Below are 16878 nucleotides of genomic sequence, written 5' to 3'. Positions count from 1 at the left end.
AAAAGTGTCCTTTGTCTTTTTTTTATTTTTATAAATGGCATAATTGCATGATGACAGTGTCCATTAAATGGATGTTTGTCATGATGTTACAGAAGAAGTCTCACACAGGTTCAGTGTTGTTAACTGAATCACACATTTAGGGTGTAATGTGACCTCTGAACTCTGTTAAGTGTTAATGCCCTCTATTCTTCCCAACATAATCAATGCAAAAGCACCTTTAGACATTAAGTTACCACGATGGAAATTGTTAGTTTTTTTTGTAATTATATAATGTTTTTGATTATGATGCAATCTATAAGCAGTGGCCTATTTTGAAATGTTTTTATTTGTCAAATTAGAATCTTGTATACCAAAATATCAGTAATCATGTTTTATGAAAACCAAGTGAAAAATGCTCATTTTGAATGTAGTTTTGTTCATTTCCACTGGTGCTTTTCTATTACGTTTGTCCAAAATTTATAATTCTGTAAATCTGGTATGTTTAACAGTTTTTTTTTTTTTTTTAATACAGTATATATATATATATGTATTTGCTCTGACAGCAAACCAGCATACAAGCTGATAAAACATTTTTAACAGTAGTTGGCAGCAGTATAAAATGTTCTTACTGAGTTAAAGCACATGTGGTCTATTGAATCGTTCTAGCCAACAGGCCACAACATTGCAGCTCTACAACATACATTTATTTTTGTGGTCATTTATACCAGTCATTTGTTAAGCTTATTTCTTTATTTTATTTTTATTTTATTCATATTTAGGAAACTTTTTTTTTCGTCTATATGTTTGCAAAGGACCAAGCTTTTGCTCCCAAATTTCCCCAGAATATATATAATTGTAATTATATATACAGTTTAGGTGATTTGTTATGCAGTAATGGTTTACTGGTTCAAAACTGAATTTCACAAAATTCAGATCACAGCAATTTGATGAGGATCTACTTCTCGGTGCTTTCTACAAAACCTCAGCTCATTGCCGGGAATAGATTGTTACATTACAGTATAATCTTGGCTTGTTCATTCCTCAAATCCACTTTAAATCAGTAAGATGTGTACATTTACTATAAAATATATAGTGTATTCATCATTAATAGTGCTAATTGCAAGGTTTAGATATTTTGTTCATTTTTGTATCTGTTTAGTACATTTCAACTTATTGATATTTGTTTTTCTGTAAGTACTGATCATTGTTTTTATAGGTATCCTTGTCATTTTTATGTGTATGCCTTAATTTTATCATCACTGAAAGACTGTTTTCTTTCTCTTTCTCCCTTCATGTCAGTGTTATCAGTATTTGGTTTTCTTAAGCCTTTTTTCTGCATGGAACACTCGTTATTAATTAACTGTTAACATGTATTACGTAAGACATTGCTATGTATGTTTTGAAATAATTCACGTTTTCCTTCATCTTGCATTGTGGTTCCATATAATGATTTTGGTTAATATGCACAGACCAGACTGATAGGTGAATTAAGAAAATCTCAAATGTCAAGAACACTTTGTATTTCTATCTTGTTTACTAAATTCAGACTGTTATACCTGAGCCTTTTTTTATTTTTTTAAAGATGCATTGAAGTTAATGGCGATACAATTCTGCCAAGTTACTTTCAAAATTGGCAGATTAATTTCCCAGGAAGTTGAATCTTAAATCATTTTGTTTTTAGATCTAAGACCTTACTTTGATGGGAATCTTTGTGTTAACTGCTTTTTAATTTCAACATTTACTAAACCATTATTAAAATCAAAAGCTGTATCTGATCATACAAATCAGATTGACCTGAGCTAACGTTAACTAACAATAAACAGTTGTATTTTTATTAGCTAACAATAACAGATTAATACACACTGACACAAATGCAGTGCCCTTTATTAATGTTAAAGTTTGCTAAGGGAAGTTTATTGAAAAGTGTTACCCAAAATCGATTTAGCATTTTATTTATTGAAAAAATGTATAATTCTAGCTCAGATTGACTGAAGCAATCAAACAGTCATCATAAAAATAAGTTTATTAAGAAAATACATGCTTTGTGTACACTGATGTCTTTCGCAGTTTAAATGACATGAGCCTTATGTTAATATTTTGTGAATGATGCATCCTAATATCGTATAGCAGCAGGACACAATGTAAAATGCACTCATAATGTACAGGCACAACTACAGGATCTTGATCCTTTTGCCACAGTTCAAAACAGAGGCTGCTCACTGCAGAGCAAATGGGCGGAGCTTCAGATCCAGCTCTCTTGAAACAGTAGGCGGAGCATGAGGAGCTGATGTCATTCAGCTCTGCACTTGGTTTAAAGTGATACAACTATTCTCCTCTAACAGATGACTTTGCTCCCAAATCACAGGTCATTCAGTCTCTGAGGACTATGTACAAAACACAAAGGGAGTGCAAAATATTATACAAATCTATAAAACTCCCATGTCACCCCATTCCATAAGTAAACAACAATACCACAAGGCTGATAATGCTACCAAGTCTGTTTTCTTGTCAGTAGCCAAATCTTTTTCTTTTTTTTTTTCAGTGGAACTTGAAACCAGCAGACCAACATTTTCCATGATAAATTATTAAACACAACGCATTGCTCACATTAGTCCTTAAAGCATATACTAAGGTCTTAATAAATATTTTGACATTTCATCCTTATGGTTTCTGCCCTCTCAATGGAAAAAAAATATATAGTGTAGGTGTGAAATACAGTCACTAAATAATCTCTAGAAATAACTCTGAGCAACGACACAGATTATGATCAACTTTCCAACGAAAATATGATATACAGCAAGCTTTTATAGCATTTGTCTTTACAGTAATCTGTGTCATACAAATGTACACTACTATTCAAAAGGTTGGTGAGATACGTTTAATAATTCTTTAATGTGTCCTATAGCGTTGAGCGATATGCTTCATAGTTATATCGTCCTATTGTCAGTTTATGAGATTGTAAATACACAATATCATCATGCTAATTTATTAAATTTTTTAATTACTTAGTTTCATATCCGGAGAGTGAACAAACTCCTAAAAGACAAAAAAAACAAACAAAAAAAAAAACGGTTCCCACTCTTTTTAGGTGATCAATTTCCAACACTGCAGTAAGGCCGGTATTGTTAATTTTTTTTTTTTTTTTCCAGTGTTGACGTTATAAGCTACTAATAACGTTTACATTTTCCAGGATCAAAAAACCTCATCACCGACTCCTGTTATGATCAGTGAAGCCGTCTATGCTGTATGATGAATAAATCTCTCATACTTAAATCGCATGTACATCTATTATGATGAGCGAATATTAGTGAGTGAGCAGAATTCAGTCAACACACGCTCATGCTCACTCAGCAACAAAACTCAGGTGTTTCAGCGATGACTAATCTGAATGCCTCTGATTGGACATTGCATTCATACAATCAACAGAATCGTGATTAGTTATAACGTGCAATACTGTAAAAATGCTAAAAAATGCACACACACAAAAAAAACCCCGGATCATATATAACAGAACAAATATGTACTAATATTAATTAGATAATAATTATAATCATCTTTATATTGTAAAAGGCATCAGCCACAGGCGATATCTTTGACTATCGTCGATGCACGATACTATCGTCTATCGGCATAACCTTAGCCTTATAAAGACCAATTTACACTGCACCTAGACGCAGACTAATGCATAAAGCACAGTACATCATCTCTCAGATGTTCTTTTGATCAATTTAATGTTTCCTTGTTAAATAAAAGTATTAATTTCTTTAAAAACAACTTACTAACCCCAAATCTTTGAACAGTAGTGTAAATGCTTTAATCTACAAAGAGTGTAGTAATCTGAGCTCCATGTAATATTTAACCAGGTTTTTTCCACCCTAAATCAGCACAGAAAATGAGAAAAGGTTTACTGATACATGCAAGAGTTCTGACATGTACATTTACAGTACACCAAATCTCACGAAAACCTACAAACACTTGATTTCAAATACCGTTTCTCGAAAGGCAATAGTGCATTTCAGTTGTAAACACCTGCAGATTGTACCATCTGAACATCAAATTAATAGTGCTTTAAGTGCTTCTCCACCACAGTCGTACCATTACGGTGTAAATGTATAAAAATCCATATGGCATCTTATAGATGTGACAAGGCTACTGAGCATAGCATCCAATGAAGTGTAATGTTTTTGAATGATATAAAAGTTCAGGTCTTCTAGACTGACCAGCCACAAAGGCAATGCAATTCAACCCAGGTGATATGAGCCCGGGCAAAAACCCAGCTCTTCACATTCGCTTTAAAATCAATTAAAGTGTAAAGAAATGAACTGAAGACCAAACATGATAGACTGTCACAGTGCCAATTTGTCTGCATTTAACCCATTAACAGTTCACTTATTTTTAAGCCTTGACTGATCCAGTGACTTTTCGGATTGGCAAACCTTGTAATGGCATTTCACAGTCATCCCAACTCGCTCAGGCCTCATCGCTGGTGGCACTGAGACTCTCTTCCTGCTCTAACCTGCTGTTAGGAGCCACAGGTGAGGTCACGTTCAGGTAGCCTATCTCAGTGGACTGTGAAACGGGCACAGACGAGGAGATCTCCAGGCTCTTCACTCCAGACTCACCCACTTTGACTTTGCGAATGGCATCCAAAATTCCCCATGAGTCACTGAGCCCAGGCTGGGGACTACAGCAAGATGCAATGTTAGATGTCACTATTTGTTTACAGAGACTGAAAAATGAATGTACTGCAGTCTCATCAGAAAAACAAATCCAAAATGGCAGACGAGTAGTAAAATAGAGTAAAACTGTAATAATTCTGTTTAAGTATTAAAATGACCATTTTCTTTTTTAATATATATTTTATATCCAGTATATAGTCCTGCAATTGCAGCAGCCATTACTTTAGTCTTCAGTGTCACATGATTCTTCAGAAATCATTCTAATATATTAATTTCTTCCTTTTATTATCAGTGTCAAAAAGAGTTGTGCTGTTTAAAATATTTTTGTGGAAAATGTGACATTTTCAAGGATCTTTGATGAATAGATGTTTTAAAAAGCATGTTTGAAATGGAAAACCTTTGTAACAATATCAAATTAAAGTAAATATATTTACTGTCACTGTCACTTTAATGCATCCATGCTGAATAAAAGAATTCATTTAAAAAAAGTTGTTGAAAGACCCCAAACTTTGCATAGAGAATACTTAAGTAATGTAATAGTGTAATTGCTATGCATTATATAACCCCACATTTTTGTGTATTATCTATTTTTGATTGGATTAGATTTTGGAATATAAATATTGAATAAGTTAAGAGGCAGAAAAAAATATATTAATAAAATAATTTTATATTAAAATATTTCTGAATTATACCTTGGAGTTGATGTCCGCAGCTGGCTATCGGGATGAGCTCCAGAAGGAAACATTTTCTTGACCTCCTATAACAGAAACACTCACAAAACTGTGGCATCGGTACAATCCAAATAATTTAAAATGTTTATTGAAATACTAATAAAAACAAATAACTGCTAAATAAACATACCTCAACAGTACACAGCGACTGAAGGTTTCTCAGTGCGCGATCTAAAATTCCTATCTGATTGGCCAGTGTTAGAGTTTTTTCTTGCAACTGTTTATTCTCCATCTCCAGGAATTTAACTCTGAGAGTGTACAGGACGAAGAGACATTTAGCATGTTTCTGTGCTTTCCGGATAGTTGCAGAAGAGGACATAAGATCTTTACCTCTGCTGGATAGTAGTGGCAGTTCTCAGTCCGTTATTTCCCATCTCCTCAGCTTCACTTATTCGCTGGAGAAGTTCTCGTCTCTCCAGGAGGAGCTGGTCGTTTTCTTCTGTCACAGTCCTAATCCAGTCCTTCTCCTGCTCATAGTGTAAAACACTCAAGATGAAGTGCAAGTTACTCATGTAGTGTTAAAGGTCAGGTATGAAAAGACTCACTTTCTCTGAAAGACTTGAAGCAAGAGCCAGATCGTTCTCTAGCTGCTGGATCCTGTGCTCATGTTGGGTGACTGTCTTCATGAAGATCTGTTTAGCTCTGCGCAACTTGGTTTTGTGCTGAGACTGTTTCTCGTTGTATCTTCTGCAGAACATGAGTTTCACCATTTCAAATGAACACACTGCATTTAACATCTGTACTTTAAGTCTATGTGTAGTAAGAGTGAAGGTTGGAATACACTACAAAACGTTTAAAATCTCAACAGATTTTAAATCACTAGGGGCCAGATTTACTAACAGCATGCGCCAGCCAGCGCAAACCGTCTTTTGGCTTAAGTAAATCCGGCCCTAGGTGTCATACACTATAATGTCCACCCATTGAAGAATGATACCGGATGTTAGTGTCAAGCTGCTGAACAACCAGTTTCAGTTCCTCCTGCAGTCTCTCAGACTCATGCTGGGAAGACAGCAGCTGTTCTTCCAGCCTGTGGCAGCTCCTCTGACTGCTCCTCTGCTGCAGGACACATTGGTAGTTCATGGTCAGGAGCTCCACTGACAGACACATCATTTCAGCAGAATTCAGATTCAGTTTCACCCCACAAACCTCTTCTCTAGCAGAGTTAAGTTCACTCTCCAGCACCTGCAGCCGCGTCTCTAGCTCTTGTGTGCGATGAGACAACTCTGAGTTGTTGCGTGTCAGAGTCGCCTCCTTCACCCGCAATGAGCGCATCTGCTGCTGGAGTTTCTCATCTTTCTGCTCAAGTAATTTCCTGTCACAGAAAGTCATCTTAAAATCCACTAAAAGTACATTGGCTTCTGACTCATGTAAATTTTGTTTGTTGTTTCTACGATGAAAAATATTTGTTGACAACCTTTTTGGTAACACTTGTAGGGGTGTAGGGGCCAATTCTCACTATTAACTAGTTGCTTCAATTCTCACTATTGGCTTCGTATTAGTACTTCTAAAGCACATATTCTGCATTACCATATTCTACATCTCTAATCCACCCAACACCTAAACTAAACAACTACCTTACTAACTGTTAATAAACAGCAAATTAGGAGTTTATTGAGGCAAAAGTCATAGTTAATTTTTTGATAAAAGCAAGAATTGGACTTTAAAATAACGTGTGACCACTTTTTACCATGATTAAGATAAGATGAGACAAAGACAAGGCAACACTGGCAATTAAACTATAACTACATCAACATGTAGCAATATATTTCACAAAAAAAGACAAAACTAAATTGTAGTAAAAAAAAAAAAAAAAACTTTATATCCAAAATCTCTGTATTTCATTTACTGTTTTAGTGAAACTTTTGACTTTTACCAGTTTTGATCATTTAGAGAGCGTTCATTTATATAACAATTTAACAAAACTTTAAACTAAATGAGGTCAAATTACCTGAAATAAAACTGATGATATATTTCTAATAATACAACAATTACGTTTTGTGTGTATTAGTCTAACCACTATGCAGTATGACTATAATATGATAATTTTTTCTTTGACTAAAATGCCTAGACTTTTTCCAGACTCAACTACAACCTAACTTAATATGATTACAAAAAAGAACATCTGACACAAGACATTTAAAACACCTGTCCAAATGAACAGTACTTGTGACGCAGTGAGCTGTCTGACCTCTGTAGTTGCTCCTCTTGCAGTAGGGCTCGGAGGGCAGACAGGTTATCAGACATGTCTCTGGTGTCTCTCTCCAGTTTGCTGGTCTCCCCCGCTCGGGCCTCCTCCAGACGCAGCTGGTGCAGCGTGTTCTTCAGTTGCTGCTGCAGTTCTACAACCTGGAAAGATGTTCAATTAACAACTTCTTCATAACTGCTATACTACTGAAGATTTTCAATCTGCTTTAATCACACACCTTCTTGTCAGCAGCGATCACACGCGCTCTCTCTGAATTGAGCTCCTCCATCAAGCTGCTGCTAGTCTGCCGGTTCTGAGTGCTTCTGGCCACCTCCAGCTCCAGATCCCGGACCCTCTGCTGGAGTCTCTCCAGCTCTGCCACATGTCCTGCTGCGCTCCCCTCCAGCTGGGCTACTTTGGCCTGGGCCTGCTTCAGCTCTGCACACAGCTATCAGGAGCAGAAACATACGATTTCTGAGCATTAAATTGTTCATGCATCTTAAGTGTAACTTTAGTGTCCAAATACTTTATGGCACCTGGCATAATTTCATTGCATGTTTTTTTTTACCTTGATCTTCTCCTGTTCTAGCAGTACATTGTGTCTCTTAAGGTCTAGATTTTTCTCTCTCTCGTAGCGTAGCTCTCGCTCTGCAGAAGTGAAAAGATGCTGGGTTCTCTGCAGGTCCTGTCTCAGCTGTTTGTTCTCGTCTCCCTTCTGTTGTAGGAGTGAGTCTTGAGCCTGTGGACAACCACATTATGGTCACGTTAAGCCTGGCATTAAAAAACCAATAGTGCTATAATTAAGTTATGCAGGTTCTAAGAATGTTTTGTTCTTGAATAAAAGTAAAAATGAATGTGAATGTTTGTGTGGGTGTATGAGTGACTGGAGAGCAGGACTGACCTTAGCCCGGGCCTGAGCTTCACTGATCTGGGCCTGCAGGGCCAGCTGGTGTTGACCGGCCAGCTGTCTCTCTTCCTCCAGGGTGGAGTGAAGCTTACTCATCTCTGACTTCACACAGGCCAGCTAGAGGAGCAGCACATAACGCCAAACAGTTCACATATGATTCTGGGTGATACTACCGTTTAAAAGTCAATTCAATTCTTTTTACACTGGTGAAAAATTAATGAAAAGTGAAATTTGTTACTGTGTTCTTACAGCTATTATTTTGTAATAAATGTAAACATACCTCAACAAAACTAATTTGATTAGATTTATACTTAAGCTAAATAAATAAAACAAATAATTGTAAATGTAAAAACAGGAATATAAATCTCTTTAATAGGGTACTATTATTTATTCAAGCTGAAAAAAAAAATGTAAACGTTAAGTTGGTACATGAAATAACAATGGACAAAAAAAACATTTAAAATTAAATAATGAAAAATAATAATAATAATAATATAATTTTAGAACATGTATTAGATAAAAATGATCACCAGCCTAGTTCATACAAACCCCCTAAAAATCCACAGGGCCAATCGTTCATTGTTGAAGAAACACCTTACCTGACAATGCCCATCATCCTCCACAGTAGGCTTGTGGTTGGTCGTGTGCACCTGTGATGCTCTGGGCATCTGCTCTCTAGCATACTGGAGCTGCTGTTTGACATGCAGGAGCTCCAGACCGAGTCTCTCCCTCTCACCCTCAGTCTGAAGCCTCTCGTGGGCTTTCTCGCTGAGCTCCTTCTGTAGCTGCATCACATGCCTGCGTTTCTCCATCAGCTCATCTCTAACACAGAGCCATAAAACATCTTACAACATGATTTCTACAGAGATCTGGAGCTTTTAGTGAAGATGGGATGATGTCAGCTATATTGGACAAGAGAGAATGCTATACAGGGACGAAAAAGGAGAAAAATAGTGATGTATCTGTACCTTATAGTGTTGTGCTCCTTCTCCAGTCGAGTCAATTCTGTTCTCAGCTTGTCCACCATAGAGTTAAGCTCTGCCACCTGTCCCCTGCTGTCTCTCAGGTCCTCTTCGGCCCGGCTGTTCTCTGTCTGAAGGGTCAGGTTGTCCTGGAGTCGTGTCTGAGCACGCTCCAGCTGGGCCACCTGCAGAGCACAAACACAGCCTCAGTGAGTATTTAAAAGCTATGGGATGATATCCGAGCATTCCAACAACAAATGGAATGCATTCTTTGCAATATAACCCTATCATTCAGTGACCTTCGTTTTCATTACCTTTTCCTCCAAAATTCCCTTTTCTCCTTTAATCTGTGTGAGGTTCTTGTTTAGTGTCTTTCCTTGTCGACATTCCACCTCTAGTCTGTGGACCTCCACACGTAATTTCTTAAGCTCCTCATGGTCTCTTTGCATGACCTGTCCACAAGATCACCACGTGGCATTTATGGTTCCAGATCACTTTATTATAACTCTTCAGAACAAATGTTCTGTATAGTGCTATATGAATAATGAACCTCTTTCCGGGACTTTAAACGGTGTATTTTACGATGAGTCATGTGTGGCAATGACATTACCTCTTTTTCCGTTTTGAGAGCAGCCTTGGCTACAGACAGATCCACCTCCAGCTGTTTCCTCCAACCTTTTTCTTCAGCAAGGCGTCCCTCGAGGAACTGAAGTCTTTCTTGAATGCTCTCGCTTAGCTTTAGATTAAAAGATAACGAAAATATCATTTATCCTACTCTACCACACAATTAGAGGGACTTTTTCGATGCGTCTTGACCTTTACCTCAGAGTCAGTCCCACGAACCTGATCTTCTTCTTTCTTCTCGAGTTTCTTACTATTTCTCTTACTTAGTTCTTCCTCGATACTTTTAATCTAGAACCAAAATCAGTCAGTCTCCACATTCAGGTGTTTACTTATCAAATTGAGCCCAATGCGGATTAATAAAAAAACGCACCTTTCTCTGTAACCCCTCTATCTCACACTCATGTCGCTCCCGTTCCTCTTTGGCTGCATTCTGCGCCTCCCCCAGCAGCGCCTCCAGCTCCTCATTCCTCTCCACCAGCTCCTCATGCTCACGCTGCTGCTTCTGCAACCTCCTCTCCAGCTCTCGCAGACGGCTGTCCTTATCTTCAGACTCTCTCCGACACCTGCCATCATAAAACTGCCATATCAGCATCTTTAAAGAGTGGAAGCAATGACATGTAGAACTTGAGTACCTCTAATAGAAGGCAAAGCTTCACCTTTTGTGAAGTATCTCATCCTCTACATCCAGAGATGGATCAAGATTGACATGATTACCTACACCCTGACAAAAAAAGCATTCGTAAGGCTCTCAGTCTCAAACTATTCAAATATTAAATTACCTGTGTCATGTCATACATGCAAACTAGTGCTTTTAAGAGAAGACTGTAATAGTATGAATATCTACCTGTGCAGAGTGTGTTTTATTGTGTTCTAAAGTTACACTGATCCCTTGATCCAAGTTCAGCTTCGATTGTTCAACCTGTGGCAACCCAACCCAACATGGCAAATTATATCTGTTCTGTGTTTGCAATTAAGTCTACATAGAAATAAGAGTAACTTACATGTAGTGCCACTAAAATGAACATTTCTTGCCTGTTTAAGAAGAGTCCTTCTCTCTGTGTCCAGGGAACGAACTCTATCCCTCAGCACAAGAATCTCACTATCAAGTCTTTCATTGCGTTCCTTGGCCTTCTGTAGCTCCACCATATCTGTCAAACATTGGGATTACAACCAGTTCACATCATTTGAAACGTTTTTTATGGTTTGTTCTCTCTTTATGTACAGCACTGTCATTTTTTTTGTCATAAACTGGGAGCAAATATTTTAAAGTGACTTTTAAAGTGACATCTTGCTGCAGTATAAGACACACCACACTGTTTAAGCTTGTCCACTTCCTGTTTCAACTGCTCCACTTCCTCCCCAGTTTTCTGCAGGTCAGGTACTGAAATGAAAATGTTGTTTTGAGTTTACAAGGCAAAACAGCAAACAAAATTCTAGTACTATATTTTTTAATCTTCTAAAGTTGACCTGAGTGAACGATAACTATAAAGATAACTATAAAAATAACGATATTAGCGTCCACACCAGAGAACCATATTGTATGTTTATTCTAAGCACACGCTGATAGAAATGAGTTCTCTTTTATTGAGCAAGGAAACATTACAATGAGCAAAAGTGAGAGTAAAGATGTGTGTAATGTTACAAAATATTTCCATCTCAAATAAATGCTTCTGAACTTTCTATTCATCAAAGAAACCTGACATTTAAAAGATGTAGTTTCCACAAAAGCACTTCCTTCATCATTGATAATAATAAGAGGGGTTTTTGAGCACCAAATAAGCATATTAAAATGATTTCTGATGGATAATGTGACAATTTTACTGGCACAGCGTCACTAACAATTAGTGATTTACTTACCACACAAGTTTTGGACCTTACGAGCGAGATCTAGTTCATCCGTCAGGTGGCGAATCTCTTTATGTGCCATAGCAAGACGACTCGATGCCTCTTCCAGATCCCTCTCCAGCCTCTGGCGCTCTGTGCGTTCTCTATTGAGCTCTTCACTGTGGCCCTACAGGGGACAGAGCTTTCAGTGAGACATAAACCTGGTTTCACTAGCTGGACGAGCAATGAGGATGTCAGCATCCATGAGCTTTAACATGCATACGCCACAGAACACAGGTGAAGCTGAATGTGGAACATGTTCCAGTGTGAACAGAGTTTAATATGCACCTGCTCCCTCATAACCATCAGAAACAACTGTATCAAGTGGACAAGCAGCCTCTGGTTAGTAACCACCCTGAATGAAAAGGGCCCATAGTGCTGTTAGGGTCCAGAGTGAAAATAAGAGGAGTTAATGTGATCATGCTAAGCTCAGCATGTGAGAAGATATTGTTATTCTCTGCTTTGTGTTCAACCAAGGCATGCATTATTACATGAGGTGAACATGGAGCTTCCCTAATCTGCTTAAGTGGATCATCCTGTCTAGGACAATATGGAAGGTTCCACCTCTCTCAATTTACATTTCTGTCATGCCTTTTTTATGATATGTATGGAAACCTACAGGAAGGTTCTGTGCTCTTAGTGTAGCCTTGCGTACACCAAAGAACTTCCTCCAAGGACTTTGAACGGTTGATTCCTGTCCATTTAAGGGAGGAACAAAGAATCAGGAGAAATGATGGTGAAGAACACATCAAGAGATGGAGAATGAAACACTTGAATACAGATAAATGGGATATGATTCCAACACGCTGCTTTTGAAGTTGCTTCCTGCTCAAGTGACACTGAGGTCTTCTCACCTTCTTCATGTTTTCCTTTTGCTGTCTGAGTTCATCATCCAATGTGTGACGCATATGATCCAGCTCTTCCTTATTTCCATAAGAGAGGAGATATTAAAATGACCACAAAACTAATGAGCCATTACTATTAAGAGAAGACTCCACATTTTAACACATATGTTTCTAATGTAATATTATTATTTATTTTTTTTGCATTTGCCATTTCATTCAAGTTTTACACATTTTATAAGTATGCTGGTGTTGCTATATGCACATTTGGTTGATTTCACAGCTAGCATTTTTTGTATCCTAAATAAAATGTAGATATTATAACGGTCTACCTGTTGACCTACACTTTTATGAAAACTGATATAAAGTTGTATTTCTCATAGTACCTGCAGATGCACCTCTCTGAGGTTGCCAGTGAGGGTCTGGGTGTCCAGTTTTCTTTCCGCGGCCTCCAGTCTCTCCAGCAGAGTGACTCTCTCCACCAGCAGATAGGCCACCTGCTCACTGGCACTGCTCTGACTGATCTCTGCCAGACCCTCCTGCTCCAGCATCTCCACCACCTCCTTACACTGGGAGTCTGACACATGCAATCATGACTAAAGACCACTTACTGGACTTTGACATTGGACATTGTGCAGAATGCTAGGGCTATGCTCTCAACGGAATACTAGTGTACTACATATTGCATACAGTACTGTATGCACTATATACCAAAACTATTTTTTATCAACTCAGAAATTAAATTGTATTTTTATTTTTATCTAATTCTAAGTAAATAATAATAATAATAATAATAATAAAAAATGCAATTACATTTAGAAAAAAGATAATTGGAAAAAATTTGAAAATGAGAAATACTGCTAATAACTGGAATAAATTAAGTTTAAAGGCCTGTTCAAACCAAAGCTGATGACTATCACAAAAACAAGAAAGTGCATACCATAACTATAATGATACTGAGACAAAGGAACATTTTTTTTTCAGCTGATGAATGACAAATAAATTCAGAGCTTAGGCATTTAAAGCAACTGCAGTGTGTAAAATAATCAGAACATTAATGTCTGTTGGTGTATTCACATATATGTTGTAGTTATTGTTATAGTTATTTTATAGTTATTGTTTTTGGTGTGACCAGGCCATGTTGAAGATGAAGTACTAAAAAAACTAAAACTAAAATAAAAATCTATTTAAAAAGATACATATACATATACAAATAAAAGCAAATTCTAAATTGTAATAACTTAATATATAAACAAGATAAATACTGACAACATTATGTAGATAATATTAAAATAATACTTGTAAAAACATTGTAATACTTGGATGTCAGATCGAATGAGAGAAGAAAATTGTGGCTGATATTACTTCCAGGTCCAGCCAAGCACATTGCATTATGGGATACAGTATTCTACACATCACGCTCTATAATATACTGTACATTTGACGAATGTAGTAGCTGATCTGAGTTTTCTGCATACAGAGCATTTACATACTGTGTACACTGCAGAATACTGTCTGCATGCTTATATTTAGTACACAAATAGTATGAGCAACATGCAACCAAACTACTCACTGACCAAACTTAGACCACAGTCTATTTTATTTATGTTAAAACTAACACGAGGTCAAACTCACCCTGCTGGTGTTTCATTAGAGCGAGCTCAGCACGGAGCTGTTCGCTCTCACGTTCGTACTCCGCTGTAAGAGATTCCCGCTCCTCCAACATGTTTCGAATATGCTCCACGTAATTTTTCACCTTGAAAAAAACCCATCAAACCACCACACAGCACAGAAAAAGCATTAGCTACAGAAGCGGTGTGTTTTAGTCAGGAAACAGCGTGGTCATGTTACAGTGCTGATGAGGGAGACCATCATTAGCTATTCTTTAGGGTGGGAGGACGCCTGGCCTGCCATCTGCCGGCTCACCTCTCTCATCTCGCTGGCCTGCTGTGTGCGTAAAGTCTGCAGGTCTTCAGTGGCCGCGGTCAGGCTGCCCTCGCTGCGCTGGAGCAAACGCCACAGGTGCAGCTCACGCTCCTCTGCTGGAGCCTCAGGGGACACACCGTCCCTCTGCAAGCGGAGGGTGAGCTCGTCCAGCTCCTTCTCCTTAGAAGGAAACAAAACAATGATGAGGCCTGGGTTACCCGACACCATCTTCAACACTCTGTCACCCTGTCTACAGCGCATCTAATTGCTCAGTGTTAAGTACGTCTCAAAAGGTGCCTTATATCTCACTATACTGTCTCATTAAGAAGTATTTCTTAAAAGGGGGGTCGGGATCCACTGGGAGGCCTTTAAACTTCTAAAGGTGCTGCAAAATGTTTTAGAATGACAATTAATTCCATTTGAATTAAAATGTGTATTTTGCATGTAGATCAGTGGTTCTTGACAGATGCAAACATCAGCGAGCTTCCAAGGAGGCCTCAAGATGCTTAAGATAATTTAAAATAGTAATAATAAGCTAAAAAAAAAGATAAATCAAGATGAAAACTGACATTGTTTTTATAATTTCTATTATTTTCCTCAATAACTATAATTCTTCTTAAGAACCAGGATTCTTAATAAATGCAGATTTATGAGGGAATTTTAAATGCGAGATTTCTAGACTAGGAAAAGATTTGAAAATGATTAAAATCATAAAGTCATGGACATTTTTTGAATGAATATCTATTTTTAGAAATAAGGGCTAAATATTTTTAGTATCGTGCTGAGAAATGGCCGTTTGGAAATAAAATGTAAAAACCTTATTTCATACACACTAGAAAAATATAAATTATAGAAAAATAATTTTTTTTTTAATATCATTTGAATATAGCTCTTATTTTGACAGTGTAATTAAAAAACAAGCAGCTTATTACATTGCTATTACAGCAGAAGTGCCAGAAATATCTTCGACTACATGGGTGGCCATAGAATATTGTCCTTGACACATGGGGGCCTTGGACTCAAATAGGTTGACACTTTCTGTAATATAATTTAAACAAAGATACAAGAAGACCGTGGGGTTACCAAAGATTGAGAATTACTGTCATAAGGTTATTTCATTAGATGTATTCATAAAGTACATATTATTACACCTGTTGAAATGAAAAACAAACGACCCCGTGTAGTTAACTACAAAATCTATTCGCTTTTTCTTTCAAAAAAACTACCAATACAGGCATATTGCATGATCTTCATTAACTTTCATTTCATACGGATGTCATATTTATAAATATAAAAATGACGACAGCATACCTCTCTTTTTTCCATGGCCGAGTATAGCTCCACTGGAGTCCGTGCATCACATGCAAATTAGCCAAGCGTTTTTATGCGAACAAAGTTTAGATTGTGGTTTCCAGCATTTGCCTCCGCTCACGTCAGTCTCTGGACTATTCATCACTTTACTGTACAAAAGAAAAGCAATAAACATAACTCTGCATGAAGTCTGCATGCATTTTAGTTGCACACAAGCAACAACCTTCAAATACTAACAACACTGCAACTAACAAAACAAAGACTAACGTTACACGTGATATTCTGCATAATCCAAAAATCCATTATCATCCGTTATGAAATGTTTCTCTTAACGTTACATTTTAATAATGTATCTGCAGTCACGGGTGTATTTGACAATAATGGTGTTGCTTAGGCCTCAACAGGCTTTTTTACTGCAATATAAAAAGTTTCCTAACCCTAGCACAGTCCAGTCCGCTAACTTTGGCTAGCGGGCTAACGTTAGTTCGCAGGTATTATGCACGAGCTTCTTTTCATATCCTCCAGACGCCTGTTAAAAATAAAACAAATTACGTTTGTCGTTATCCTTCAAAATCGACTTGAAACAGTTAATGATGTCTGTCTGTTTACAAATATTGATGCAACAGTAGAGTTTAGTATCTCCTGAGGCCTACCAAGTGTTTTGTTGCAGCTGATCGCAGTAGCGTGTACCGAGCGCCTAGGCAACGGGTTAAACCATTACGAACAAACAGGGAGAGGAGGGTCAAACCATCAAGAACAAACAGGGAGAGAAGGGTCAAACCATTACGACCAAACAGAGAGAGAAGGGTCAAACCATTACGAGCAAACAGGGAGAGAAGGGTCAAACC

General features: G+C 37.5%; 1 protein-coding gene across 4 annotated transcripts; it reads right to left on the bottom strand.

Annotated features, from left to right (window-relative positions):
• Window positions 1-1915: 1915 nt before the first annotated feature.
• Window positions 1916-16752, bottom strand: ccdc30 (coiled-coil domain containing 30). 4 transcript variants are annotated; one of them, XM_026241695.1, is made up of 30 exons: window positions 16684-16752; window positions 16468-16559; window positions 16031-16179; window positions 14720-14899; window positions 14429-14549; window positions 13180-13370; window positions 12806-12874; window positions 12571-12645; window positions 11925-12078; window positions 11377-11448; window positions 11100-11215; window positions 10912-10986; window positions 10724-10788; window positions 10438-10630; window positions 10266-10355; window positions 10054-10179; window positions 9758-9895; window positions 9450-9628; window positions 9081-9303; window positions 8476-8598; window positions 8143-8313; window positions 7813-8022; window positions 7578-7735; window positions 6536-6701; window positions 6324-6445; window positions 5935-6076; window positions 5720-5856; window positions 5520-5637; window positions 5351-5415; window positions 1916-4663 (listed from the first exon to the last, which is right to left on the bottom strand). In XM_026241695.1, exons 3-30 carry the CDS (start codon window positions 16043-16045, stop codon window positions 4450-4452), a joined length of 3708 nt encoding a protein of 1235 aa, XP_026097480.1. In that variant the 5' UTR covers window positions 16046-16179; window positions 16468-16559; window positions 16684-16752; the 3' UTR covers window positions 1916-4449. The 4 variants fall into 4 exon arrangements, with proteins under 4 accessions (XP_026097480.1, XP_026097482.1, XP_026097483.1 ...); XM_026241697.1 differs by lacking the exon at window positions 12571-12645; XM_026241696.1 differs by lacking the exon at window positions 16468-16559 and having other exon boundaries at window positions 4450-4663; window positions 16684-16750.
• Between the last annotated feature and the right edge of the window lie 126 nt (window positions 16753-16878).

Source organism: Carassius auratus, unplaced genomic scaffold (genome assembly GCF_003368295.1).
Source record: "Carassius auratus strain Wakin unplaced genomic scaffold, ASM336829v1 scaf_tig00000254, whole genome shotgun sequence".
Classification (NCBI taxonomy): Eukaryota; Metazoa; Chordata; class Actinopteri; order Cypriniformes; family Cyprinidae; genus Carassius; species Carassius auratus.
This window is presented reverse-complemented; position numbering and strand designations above follow the sequence as displayed.